This window comes from Populus alba, chromosome 19, assembly GCF_005239225.2.
Source record: "Populus alba chromosome 19, ASM523922v2, whole genome shotgun sequence".
Classification (NCBI taxonomy): Eukaryota; Viridiplantae; Streptophyta; class Magnoliopsida; order Malpighiales; family Salicaceae; genus Populus; species Populus alba.
The window spans coordinates 19,409,390-19,421,274 of record NC_133302.1 but is presented as its reverse complement, the minus strand read 5'-3'; the positions used below and the strand labels follow the sequence as shown (position 1 = coordinate 19,421,274).

The following is an 11,885-nucleotide window of genomic DNA, read 5'->3' as shown; positions in this document are numbered from 1 at the left end:
TCTTTTTTCTTTTTTTTATTTTTTTATTTACCCGTGAGTTGACTTGCTTCAAAGCCTGTTGTTTTACAGAAGAGTTAATTCAAGTAAATCTAATTTAAAAAAAAAATTAATGATGTTATTTTAAAAAAAAATCAGGTTTTGTAAGTCATTTGATCCAAACCAAACCCTTAATTAATAGGTAATTAAGTTAATATGAGTCGAAACTTAGATTTCTAACTCGTTTTTACTTCAATGAAAACTTTCTATTTTTTTTAAATGCATATTTCACTTAATTTCATTTTATTTATATAAAATTCAAATGACACTATAATTAATTATGTTTAGATTAAAAGCATAATAATTAAATTCAATCCAAATCACAAGTTAAGATGCAAATTAATAGCAGTTTTATCCTATCTTAAGTAGTTGTTTTTTTAATTTAAAATTGATGTGGGTTAATTTTTTAAGTTAAAATGATATTTTTTTTAAATTAATTTAATTTTTATTAAATTTTAATTGAGTCAATTTATTCATAATAATTATAAATTTAAGTTAACTTCACCAGATTAATTAGTGAACTCTAAATTAATTTTACTAGACACTTGACCTGTTAGTTAATTTTAAAATTGAGTTAACTTGGATTAATGAAATTAAATGAAATATTATCTAAAATATGTTCTTTAAAAAATTATTTTTTATTTTTTATATATATTTTAAATTATTTTAATATGCTGATTTTAAAAATTATTAAATAAATATCATATATATTTTTAATATAAAAAATACTTAATTACACTCTCAAATAGATAATTAATCGAATGATTAGGATCGTTGTATTTAATAAAACTTAATGTTAATATTTTAAAAAGTTGACAGTGAAAGAGGTTGTTTTGTAGTGATTAGTTTTGTGGTTTTAAAAATAATTGATGTGTGCAAATTTGTCCTTAGAAAGTTGTCTGTAAAGTAAGTGCCTTCTAAAGTCAAAAGTAAACACAAAGAAAGAAAAAGTTTAAAATTTGGAACTTGATTATTTTCTTAATCATTCTCAGCTAGATTACATCATATTTGTTAAAGTTTCTTCAAATTCGATTTGTTTGATTCAAAATATAACTCGATTCAGGTTAAAAAAAGGGTTGACTTGAAAGATTTAATAAACTAATTTATAATTTGGTTTATTTAATTAAAACTTAAGATTTTTTTAAAATAAAATAAAAATAATATTATTTTGATTTACTCGTATCACTTATGCGTAATTTAAATTTTAAATTAGAAATTTTTATTTTTTATAATTGTATTATATAATATTATATTGCTTTACTATAATCAAATTAGATTTTATTAGATCATGGTTCTAAGCCAATCTTTCCATAATTATACAAAAAATACCATATCATATCATATCATATATATATATATCACCATCTAATCTAATGTTTCCCTATTTATGTTATAGTTATAAAATTTAGTTTGGTAAATTAATTTAGGACCTCCGGATTTGAAAGCAACATTAGGCTGGATTTCATGGCAAACTAAATTATTATTTTTATTAAAATGATTTAATTTTAATAATAAAAGTTTTTTTTGCTGGATTAGCAGTTGATAAGCCACCCATGTTTTGGGCTTAGGGCTCATGATTCGATACTCATATACTAAGCTCTGACCCAAAACATGAGGCTTGGGTCAAACAGCCTTGTCACTTGTCAGTGGCACTTCGTTAAAAAGAAAAAGAAAAAAATCGGTTCAGTAAGAATAGATCGCCTCCATTCCAGGCCAGGGTTTAGCAGAGAGAAGAGAAATCTCTCACCATCATCACAAGGTACTCTCCTCTCTCCCTCTCGCTCTCAAAACTCTGTATTTCACCGAAAGAAGAACCCTTTAGCCATACAAAAGATTATTTGCCTTCCTTTTTTTTTTCACTGTTTTGATAAGTTTCGAATCAAATCACACTCTGTCCTAAACAAACTAATGGGATTCTTCATATTCTGTTTTGACCTAACTTAGCTGCCTAATTCGGGGGAGCCCTCTTTTCTCTTTTAGTTTAAGAAACCCTAAAAATGTTAACAAAAAAAAGTCTTCGTTCTTGATACATTGTTCCTGTCATTTGCTTGTTTTCTTGAATTTTATAGTGTAAATAATATTTAGCTTGATTGATAGATATATTATTATTTCTTCATTTAGTTTAGGATGGATTATAGGGAAATTTTATTATTTACCTATTAAACATGAGACATCTCGAATCTCACCCCACCTAGCAGCTGGTGATTGATTATATTTCAAGATGAAGCTGAAATGTTTCTATGTTTTTCGAACACAAAATGCTTGTTGATTTTCTTTTTATTCACACCATAAAGGAAAAGGGAAACATGTAAGAGTCAAGTTTTTTTTTTTTTTTTTTGATGAGTCAAGTATGGTTTCCAATATCTGTGATTAGTGTTTAGCCCAAGTTCTTCTTTGAGCTGTTGCTCCAGTTTTTGTTCTTGCTTGTCAATTGTAAGTTGTGAGATTCCACTGTGTTTCATTGGGCGGGCTTTGTTTTTAAAATCTCATGCTGTGTTTTTTTGAAGAATAACACTAATTTAGGCTACTGAAATCTCTATCTGGGAATTAGAAATGGATTGCAGTGTGGATTTTGTTTTTTTCACTTGTGCGATTCATTTCCATTTTGCTATTTCACTTTTTGATTTTTAGCTCTAATGCACCAGTTGTTACTTGTTACATGTCTCTAACCCTGACGCCTTGACTGGCTTTATTTTTCACTCTCTGGCTCCTTTTGTCTTGTGCTAACATGTGACTCTGTCATTAGTTGAACTTCATTATGAGATTACTTGGCTTGCATTTGATGCGATTTTTATGTCTTTCATTGCACTCATAGGATTTCTTTCAACTTCTGAAACTTTGTAACTCTTATTCTTTTTCCCTACCTGGTATGCAATTGCAACAAGATATTATCAAACAACATGCGAATTGATTTTTGTCTTTTTAATGTACAGGCTAGAAAAAAGAAATATGGAAGGGTCTAGTCAATATCTTTTGTTGCAATGGGTTAAATGTGGCTTATGTTAGTTGTTATTAATGTATAGTACTGATCTTCTCTTTTCTCGTGTATGGTGAGATGGTGGTTCTTGCTGGTCACTGGCAAGCCGAGTCATGCTTGTTTTGGTCTGAGCATTACCTGCTTCACCATTTATGAGTTTAAAGATCACTTCCTGCAAATATTTATGTTACTCTTGCCTTGTTGAAACTTTGTACGTTACATTACCCTGTTTTTGGTTGGTAGAGGGGGGTTTTAGATTGCATCGTGTTATCTTTATGTGAGATTCATGTTCATTTTGCGATTTAAATCTTTTATTTCTTTCACTCCATTTCATTAGGTCTGGATGTTAAATGCTTTGAGGCCTTAGCCTCCCCTCCGGAGTCATATTTATCTTCTCACTGCTTCATTCTTCTGTCATATGCTAACATGCGAATATGCCTGTAGTCAACTTCAGTAGGATATCAGTGGGTTTGTAGTAGATTTGACATGCCTTTTGTTACACGCCATTGGCTCTTATGACCATTTTGGAAACAAGCAAGAAAGGGGGATTTATCTACTTCTTAGTCTGAAATGTTCGTAAACCTTAGCTAAGAGTCCCATAGATCAGAGTCTTTAGGCCTGCCTGGTTTGCAATTGCAATAAGATGTTTCTCCTATTTCATATTACTTATTTAATTTGGCACTGGATATTAACTTTATGCTGTATTCCCATTCAGGATTTTAGTTCTTTCATAGAGCAGAAGTCAAGATGCAAGTTGTGCCTAGGGAGAGTGAAAGTGCTTTGTCTGTCTCTGGTCCAAGGCCAATGGAGTGGTCTACTGTTCCATATACAGGGTCACAAGCACCTGGACATAATGGTAAGCAGCGTAGATCTAGCTTGGAATCACCTATCATGTTGCTTACTGGTCACCAGAGTGCTATATATACTATGAAGTTCAATCCAGCAGGAAATGTCATTGCATCGGGATCTCATGACAAGGAAATTTTTCTGTGGTACATGCATGGGGAATGCAAAAACTTCATGGTTATGAGAGGGCACAAAAATGCAGTTTTAGATCTTCATTGGACTGCTGATGGGTCCCAGATAATATCAGCCAGTCCTGACAAAACTGTCAGGGCATGGGATGTCGAGACCGGAAAACAGATAAAGAAAATGGCAGAACACTCCTCTTTTGTGAATTCATGTTGCCCTTCCCGTAGGGGGCCTCCACTTGTTGTAAGTGGATCTGATGATGGAACTTCAAAACTTTGGGATTTGCGCCAGAAGGGTGCCATCCAAACATTTCCAGATAAATACCAAATCACAGCTGTCAGTTTCTCTGATGCATCGGATAAGATATTCACAGGTGGTATAGATAATGATGTTAAGGTATGGGACATCCGCAAGGGTGAAGTGACCATGACACTTGAGGGCCATCAAGATATGATAACAAGTATGCAGTTGAGTCCTGATGGCTCATATCTGCTTACGAATGGCATGGACAACAAGCTTTGCATTTGGGACATGCGCCCCTATGCACCACAAAATCGTTGTGTAAAGATTTTTGAAGGGCACCAACACAACTTTGAAAAGAACTTGTTAAAGTGTAGCTGGTCACCAGATGGAAGCAAGGTCACTGCTGGTAGTGCAGATCGCATGGTTTACATATGGGACACAACTTCTCGACGCATCTTGTATAAGCTTCCTGGTCACACTGGATCTGTCAATGAGTGTGTCTTCCACCCTACTGAGCCTATAATTGGATCATGCAGCAGTGACAAACAGATTTATCTTGGGGAAATCTGATTACTGCTTTGTCAGCCTGTCCAAAATGAGTTGTTAGTAACAGGGAAGATATTTTGGGGCCTGCTTGTCAGTACCCAACTAAACGATTGAATAGGTTGTACTACTTCTGTAGCTTTTGAGTTGAATTCAACTTTAGTGATGTTGATGTATGTTTTACTGATCTTTCTTATATCTTGATGACTTGTTTGTAGTCCTTATTACTTGCTGGCTATCTTGTTCTACTGAAGTATCTATGAATATGCGCACAGTGAGTGTTTGTTGGATATGAAATAAAGTTTTTGGACTTGTACTCTTTGATCTAAGCAAGTTTCTAACTATATTCACTGTCCAAGCCATGGTGATATAGCTGCAACAATTTGTATCTTACAGTTTTGTCAGTCTCCCTGGAATGATTTGTTTGCAACAACGAGAGCATTTCCTTAGGAGCATTTCTGGAATGATTGCCTTGTTGGCTGGAGTATGATAATACCGTTAGGTACAAGACTTGTCCCTGCTTGGGCTCTGACCCGGGTGTGGTCAAGTGGTCAACCTTCCCAACCTACAACCCAGACCTCGGGCCAGTTGACCCATGGATCGGGTCATATATCTGTGCTTAAAACTAGCCGTTGATAAGCAAACCAGCCTAGTAGAATTATTGGTGACGAATGAAGTCACAGTAGGAAAACTAGCCGATGGCAAACCCTCTTTTAACGGTCACTTCCCTGCTGCACCAGTTTCTAGCCCTTGCATATATATACTTGCCATCCCATTTTCCTTTCAACAAATCAGTCACAATCTCAACAAAAAAAAATAAAAAAAAAATTGTATTTCAATCTTCAAAGTCCAGCTTCTCATTACAGCAAATCATCAGTTTTCTCAAATGGGTCTCATTAACAATCACAAATCTTGTCCAGTGATTGAATCCCACCACTCAACGCATAAATTCTTCACCATATGCAACTACATTCTCTTGTGTGCAGCCTCTAGTTGCATATTCCTCACTCTTTCTCTCCGTTTATTCCCTTCCCTCTGCGGCTTCTTTGTCATTCTCCTCCACATGTTCACCATCATTGCAGCTGTATCTGGCTGTTCTGTGGCCTTATCTGGATCCAACAAATGGTATGCAGCTCACATGATCAGCACCTCTCTAACAGCAATATTTCAAGGATCAGTTTCAGTCCTTATCTTTACACAGACTGGTGATTTCTTGGGGTACTTGAAGTCTTACGTGAGAGAGGAAGATGGTGCTGTTATCTTGAAGTTGGCTGGTGGGCTTTGTTTGCTGATCTTTTGCTTGGAATGGGTTGTGTTGGTTCTTGCTTTCTTGTTGAGGTACTATGCTTTTGCAGAAGGAAATGGGAGTGGAGCTGGTTCTTTTGATAGAAATGGAAAAGTTCAAGAAGAGGAGTTGAAAAACTGGCCTTGGCCTTTGCAATATTAGAGATTCGCTTACTTTTAATTTTTTGTCTTTGATTTGTACTTTGTCATGTTCATACAGTGGAAGTTTGTTTTTTAAGCAGAAATTTTTTATTTTTAAAAAAAAAATACTTCTTTTATTTGAAATTATTTTAATGTATTAATATTAAAAATAAATTTTTAAAAAGTAAAAAAAATGTCAATCTGACGTACAGTAAAACTCACAATGTAAGCGATGCTGGGCCAAGTTTAACAAATCTTCAATCTAATTAAAGGCAAATTCATGCTTCGGGCTTCTGATAAACCAGCACCAATAAGAGGAGGCCTGATAACAGATTCGCAGCCCATAGACCATATCGATCTTATAACTGGCCCATATACCATTATAGCAGGCCCAACAATGGCAAGCAGATTACATGCCGTGCTAGTCGGTATTCTGTAGCCACCACCTGTTGTCGTTAGCAATTTTCAAGAACCCAAGAAATCATAAAAAGACAAAAAGAAGTCACAGTTCTTAGGGTTTATTAAAGGGTTTTGAGCCTCACTGAAAGAACTCCACGATTTCAGGTTCTTTTTTAATTTGCAAGGCTGTAACCTATTGATGTTCGAATTCATTTTCTTGATGGTATTTTGTTTGGTTGCTTATTTATCTACTTTAGTTTGGTTTAGCTGTCTGGATTAGTAAAATTTCATCTTCAGCTGCTGGGAAGTTAAAAGGTCAACATGATGTTCAAAACCCAGATTTTTTTTCTTCATTTTTCTCTGGTTTGAGGTGCCAAACTGTGGATTAAGTGTCATTCTAGTGTTGGATTGATGAGTGTTTTATTGAATTTTGGATTCCCTGATTTTTACATGGCCTGATCGGGTTTTTTTATCGTTACTAATAGGCCGATGAGTTATTACTTTACTATTGTTGTGAAGAGGAATGAGTGTTTTTGTTGCATTTCTGCCAAGGAAAGAAGTTGAATTGGGGTTTTGGTTGTCAAATGGTGATTCATATAGTTGAATGAAAACTTTGAATTTTGAGAAATCAAATCATATGTGCATTGAAAATTCCGAAAACAATTGGAAAGGACATATATGTGTGTGTGTGCAATGATAAGTGTTGAAAGAACAAACTATGTCCTTACCAAGTAGGGCCTTTTTCTTTCTTGTTTATTCCACAAGCTAGACTGATCAGTAGGGCCTTTTTTTTTCATTGTCAACTTTCAAGGTATTTTTACATGTTGCTAGCAGGTGCATTTTTGAAGAAAACGTTTCATGTTGAATTTCAAGGTCCTTTCTTTTTCTTCAATGGACTGATGGTTGATGAAAGAGATTAAGAGAGAGGAGAGCTAGATTAGTGAAACAGAAAAATAACAGTGCAGGTGTAGAGCTGATGATAGCAGTGTACTTGTGAGTGAGAGAAACTATCGAAAACATTTCTGAGTTTAATTGCATGAAGTTTCAGGATTTGTGAGATTTGTTTAGTCCATGGGTGCAATTCAATAGGGTAATATCTTCATTAGCAGTAGAGAATACCTCCTGTAATATTTTCCATATTTTCCAACGAAAGAATTTGAATCCAGTGCTATAATTCGCTTCCATGGAAGCATGTTTTGTTTGCCACAAGATGTCTGTTAATTCATATATTTCCTTTCCTACTTCTGCAACTTTGGCAGTATAACACATTTTCTGCTACAAGTTTCGGTTACAAGATGTCTGGATTCAGTAGCCTTGCACCTAAGACCAAGAATCTGGTAGTTGCTGGAGGCTTGTCAGCATTTGTTTTTGGGGTTTATTTCTACACCATGAGAGCTGTTGGAGGGACAGACGAACTTCAGACTGCTATTGATAAGTTTGAACAGCAGAAAAGCAAGGAAGAGTCTGAGGCAACCATCCCATCTAAGGCTTGACCATATGGTGCTTGGTGTAATAATGTGATCAGAAACAAGAGAGTGGTTAATTTGTGAATGTGCTGTTTCTACTTTGATTTTGCACTTTTACTGTACTTGATAGGCATTAGAGTCTGAGGCAACCATCCCATCTAAGGGTTGACCATATGATCCTTGGTGTAATAATGTGATCAGAAACAAGAGAATGGTTAATTTGTGAATGTGCTGTTTCTACTTTTGATTTTGCACTTTTACTGTCCTTGATCAGCATGATAATGAAAACATGGGAGAGCAACTTTAATCTGAATTCGCATGTCACTCGTCATTTGCCTGGAAAATATTTGAGTACATGATACAAATAAGGTCATCAGAATGATGGTTGCTTTTGTTGCTTAACTCTTCAATTTTGCAGTCTTTTGTTGTAAAATATTGTATATTTTCCCTTAAAAATAATTTATGACAAATTGGTTATATCAGCGAAGGCGGTTCTATACCAATTGGGAGTGGGTAGCAGGTTTAACTCTAGCCTATTGGCCCTATTCTACCTTCCCTTCATTTGACAGAAAACAAATTTGTACACATTTTTTCCTGGAGTCCATGTCTACTGAATAAATTGTATATGATACTGCTGTATAGAACTGCAAGTCCATTTACATGATTTGCTGATGTTTCTACTTTTATCTTGGTTCTCATTTTGCATAGTTAAATGAAAGCAGAGTAACTATAAAGTCTTAATCTTCCATGAGAATGTTCCTACATTCAATCTCAAATATGTTCTTTGCAGCTTACTTGTTTCAGCTGTTCCATAATGCCACGAAGTTTCACTTGTAGAACTCCATTGCTCTCGCTCCTCTCCAGTCGCAGTTGAGTCGTTGGTAGGCTATGCACAGTGGGAAATGCCAAAAGCTCTGTAACTAATCCCCTTTCCTTTCAAATTGGATGCCCCATGAGACATTGCTTGATGAATTCAGTGTTAGAGTGTAAACTAATCCAATAACAATAAAGCTAACACATTTGATTTGAGGTTGGAGATGGTGCGAGCCGCAAACTCATGCCAGTCATGACAAATGGTTGATTTGATACCAATTCCATGGTGCCTGCCAAACACATCTACTTAAAAAAATTTCTACCTTGCTCTTCTTGTTCTTGGCAGCAACCAGTTGCATTTTCGCTTGAAAAATTGCAGGAACAAGGCAAAAACTCCGAGCAACTTTTTGTTTGGAAGCAATCTGAACATCAAGATATGAACTTCTGTTCTTTTGAAATCTTACAAGCCCTACATAAACCTCCATCAAAACTACAAAAGAATTAAAACCCCAAAATCCATCAGATATTATCAGACAAAAGAACCCATAGAAGAAATTGCTGTTTTTTTTTTTTTTCCTGATACCAAGGTTTTGATGACAGATCTCATAACTCTGAATTCCTGTTGATCTCCAAAACGTCAGGCAACTCATTATACATCTTTTGACATTCCACATCAATCCTAAATGTTCCATTATTATAAACCCCATTGTTCCCAGCTTCCGGAATTGTATGACCCATTATCATCCCCTTCATCCCAGCCCCATAACCACTGCATTCCTCCCTCAACAATATCCTGCTACCAATTTTCCTCACAACTGCGTTGTCAGATTCTGCAATGCAGCTATCCTGGCTCTAATACCACAAAAGAACGGGTTTAATACCAAGGAAAGTCAAAAGGAATCCATCAAAGACATCCTCTTGCTTTCCTAGTCCAACACCCTCACTCTTCATTTCAGTACTTAATCTGCTAAACAATACCAATAAGCTAAATTCTCTGCCTTCTCTAACCCTGTATTAATCACATTCCTCAAGTGGAAATGTATTCTACGAAAAAAATATTAAAGGGCACCACCACACGAGCATTATAAAGATAACTTTGATGATGATGTCCAGCATAGAAGATCAGTACAGCATGGGATAGCAGAGTAGGAAAAACAAATAGTGATCCCAAGCTTAATAGAATCAGTATAAAGGGATTCAATTAATAATTATTCAATATAAAAGGTAGTTGTTAAACATGAAAATTAAAAATAAAAACTAGTTTCTGGGTAATTAAAAACAGTATAGATCAATTATTTTCCATCAGAACGTCCTCCACTAGTAGCGATCCTTGACCACCTGCAATAAGTTCCTCTTTTTCGCATGTTCCAATACAGCATTACGCATCCCAAATCTAAACCTCCATTGCAGCTACTGCAGCGACAGTGGATGTGTTTTTGTCCACGGTTTTTGACATCGAACGCTTAGTTATCGGTAGGTACCATCTTGTGCATATTTCCAATAGTAGCGTGACCAGTAGCAAAGCTAGTATTATACCACTGTAGGTAAGCCTCCAAAATCTTGCGGCGTGCAATATGTCAAATCCTTTGTATATGTTGAATATGCTTAGGATAAGTGTTGAGCAACCCGCCAGGAAGTGGAACCAGTTGAAGAAGGGACGATACTTGCTATCTTTGTCAGGTCTGACTAGACCACCAAACACCTGTGCTGTTGCAAGACAGAAGAGCACAATGCCGATGATTTTGTGACAGCTATGTTCAATACCATGAGACCTTACGCCAAGAAATATTCCAGTCCCAAATCCAGACAGACCACCAAGAATATAGGCCAGCAGTTGACAACCGACATGCAAGTAGAACCACAAAGGGGCTGCAGATTCGAACTTCTTCAAGTATCTGGCAATGACGGCCCCAACAGGCATTAGAATACCCCAGCTTACTGTGTTCAATATTCCATGGACATTTTTCAGTGTTGTTGAAGAGCTTCTTGTCGCTTTAATCCTTCCTGAAAGGAAGTCCAAACTCCCCATGGATTTAACGTTGGGACTGGATGGAGCAACACTATGCATCATTGGAGTGTTTTCAGACATTGGGCCTACTTGCCAGAGATGATTCACCGTGCTGATGTTTCCATGGAGCTCTAAGCTTGCATAGATTATCATCTCGTTGTTCTGATTAGTAGCAGACAAGTCCGAGACAGGAAAGCTAAGATTTCCTTGTTCCAATCGCGTTCCATAACTTGTTATAGGCGAAGTATAGACAGCAAGACTTCCATCCGTTCTCTGAAAAGAAACGATTGCTTGGGAACCAATCATCCCTCCTGAAGTTGGATTGATAGCCCAAGCAATCCATCTGCGATCGGTCACGCCAGTATGCCTGAAGGCAACCTCAACTCTGCTGGATAATGGATGGTAGTTCCAGTGAAGAGAGGAGCTCAAAACAGGCAAGTCGCTGCAAGAAGAGAACTGTTTGTTTTTTGAAAATTTATAGGTGGTGCATGGTTGTTGTTGTGCTATGCATGACAATGTGCAGAAAGAAAGAAAGATGGCGGCCAGAAAAATCACAGAACGGGCCATGTTTATGCAACAAAAGGGGTTGAAAGAAGAGAGATCGGTGATGACTAGAGACGACGGAGCACGGGGAAGGAATTGTTTATGGATAGAGAATTGTAAGGCTGGTTGAGTGAATAAATAGGGATCTTGTCTTCCGTTTGCGACTCGGAAAAGTATTTTGATTGCTTTCGGTTTCTTGAAGGAAGTAATGTCCGTCTTAGAGTCTGAAAAGCAATAGAGATATATTTCAGTTGGGGGTCTCTCCTCTCTTTTTTTTTTCTAATCAGATTGGCATGCAATTTATTACTTTAAATAAGTTTTTTTTTTTTTTTTTTACTTTGCCTAAATAAAGGAAAAGTATGAAAAGCCTGGTGCTATTTTTTTTTTTTTTAAGGGTATTGACATAATTTTACTGTTGTGAATAATATTGATAATATATATATATATATATATATATATA

General features: G+C 35.9%; 4 protein-coding genes across 4 annotated transcripts; 3 read left to right on the top strand and 1 right to left on the bottom strand.

Moving 5' to 3' along the window:
- The first annotated feature begins 1,658 nt into the window (after positions 1-1,658).
- Positions 1,659-5,100, top strand: LOC118056552 (uncharacterized). The gene is made up of 2 exons (XM_035068794.2): positions 1,659-1,795; positions 3,729-5,100. The coding sequence occupies exon 2, from the start codon at positions 3,761-3,763 to the stop codon at positions 4,796-4,798; it is 1,038 nt and encodes a 345-aa protein (XP_034924685.1). The 5' UTR covers positions 1,659-1,795; positions 3,729-3,760; the 3' UTR covers positions 4,799-5,100.
- Positions 5,101-5,338: 238 nt separating this feature from the next.
- LOC118056581 (uncharacterized) lies at positions 5,339-6,315 on the top strand. The gene has a single exon (XM_035068828.2). It carries the CDS (start codon positions 5,658-5,660, stop codon positions 6,216-6,218), a length of 561 nt encoding a protein of 186 aa, XP_034924719.1. The 5' UTR covers positions 5,339-5,657; the 3' UTR covers positions 6,219-6,315.
- A 285-nt stretch (positions 6,316-6,600) lies between these two features.
- LOC118056630 (uncharacterized) lies at positions 6,601-8,315 on the top strand. The gene is made up of 2 exons (XM_035068890.2): positions 6,601-6,760; positions 7,855-8,315. Exon 2 carries the CDS (start codon positions 7,891-7,893, stop codon positions 8,086-8,088), a length of 198 nt encoding a protein of 65 aa, XP_034924781.1. The 5' UTR covers positions 6,601-6,760; positions 7,855-7,890; the 3' UTR covers positions 8,089-8,315.
- A 1,874-nt stretch (positions 8,316-10,189) lies between these two features.
- Positions 10,190-11,622, bottom strand: LOC118056570 (cytochrome b561 and DOMON domain-containing protein At5g47530). The gene has a single exon (XM_035068811.2). The coding sequence runs from the start codon at positions 11,447-11,449 to the stop codon at positions 10,268-10,270; it is 1,182 nt and encodes a 393-aa protein (XP_034924702.2). The 5' UTR covers positions 11,450-11,622; the 3' UTR covers positions 10,190-10,267.
- Positions 11,623-11,885: the final 263 nt, after the last annotated feature.

What these genes read in the sequence shown, in the direction of transcription:
- LOC118056581 (XM_035068828.2), top strand. Translation starts at nt 5,658, where the DNA reads ATGGGTCTCATTAACAATCACAAATCTTGTCCAGTGATTGAATCCCAC.
- LOC118056552 (XM_035068794.2), top strand. Translation starts at nt 3,761, where the DNA reads ATGCAAGTTGTGCCTAGGGAGAGTGAAAGTGCTTTGTCTGTCTCTGGT.
- LOC118056630 (XM_035068890.2), top strand. Translation starts at nt 7,891, where the DNA reads ATGTCTGGATTCAGTAGCCTTGCACCTAAGACCAAGAATCTGGTAGTT.
- LOC118056570 (XM_035068811.2), bottom strand. Translation starts at nt 11,449, where the DNA reads ATGGCCCGTTCTGTGATTTTTCTGGCCGCCATCTTTCTTTCTTTCTGC.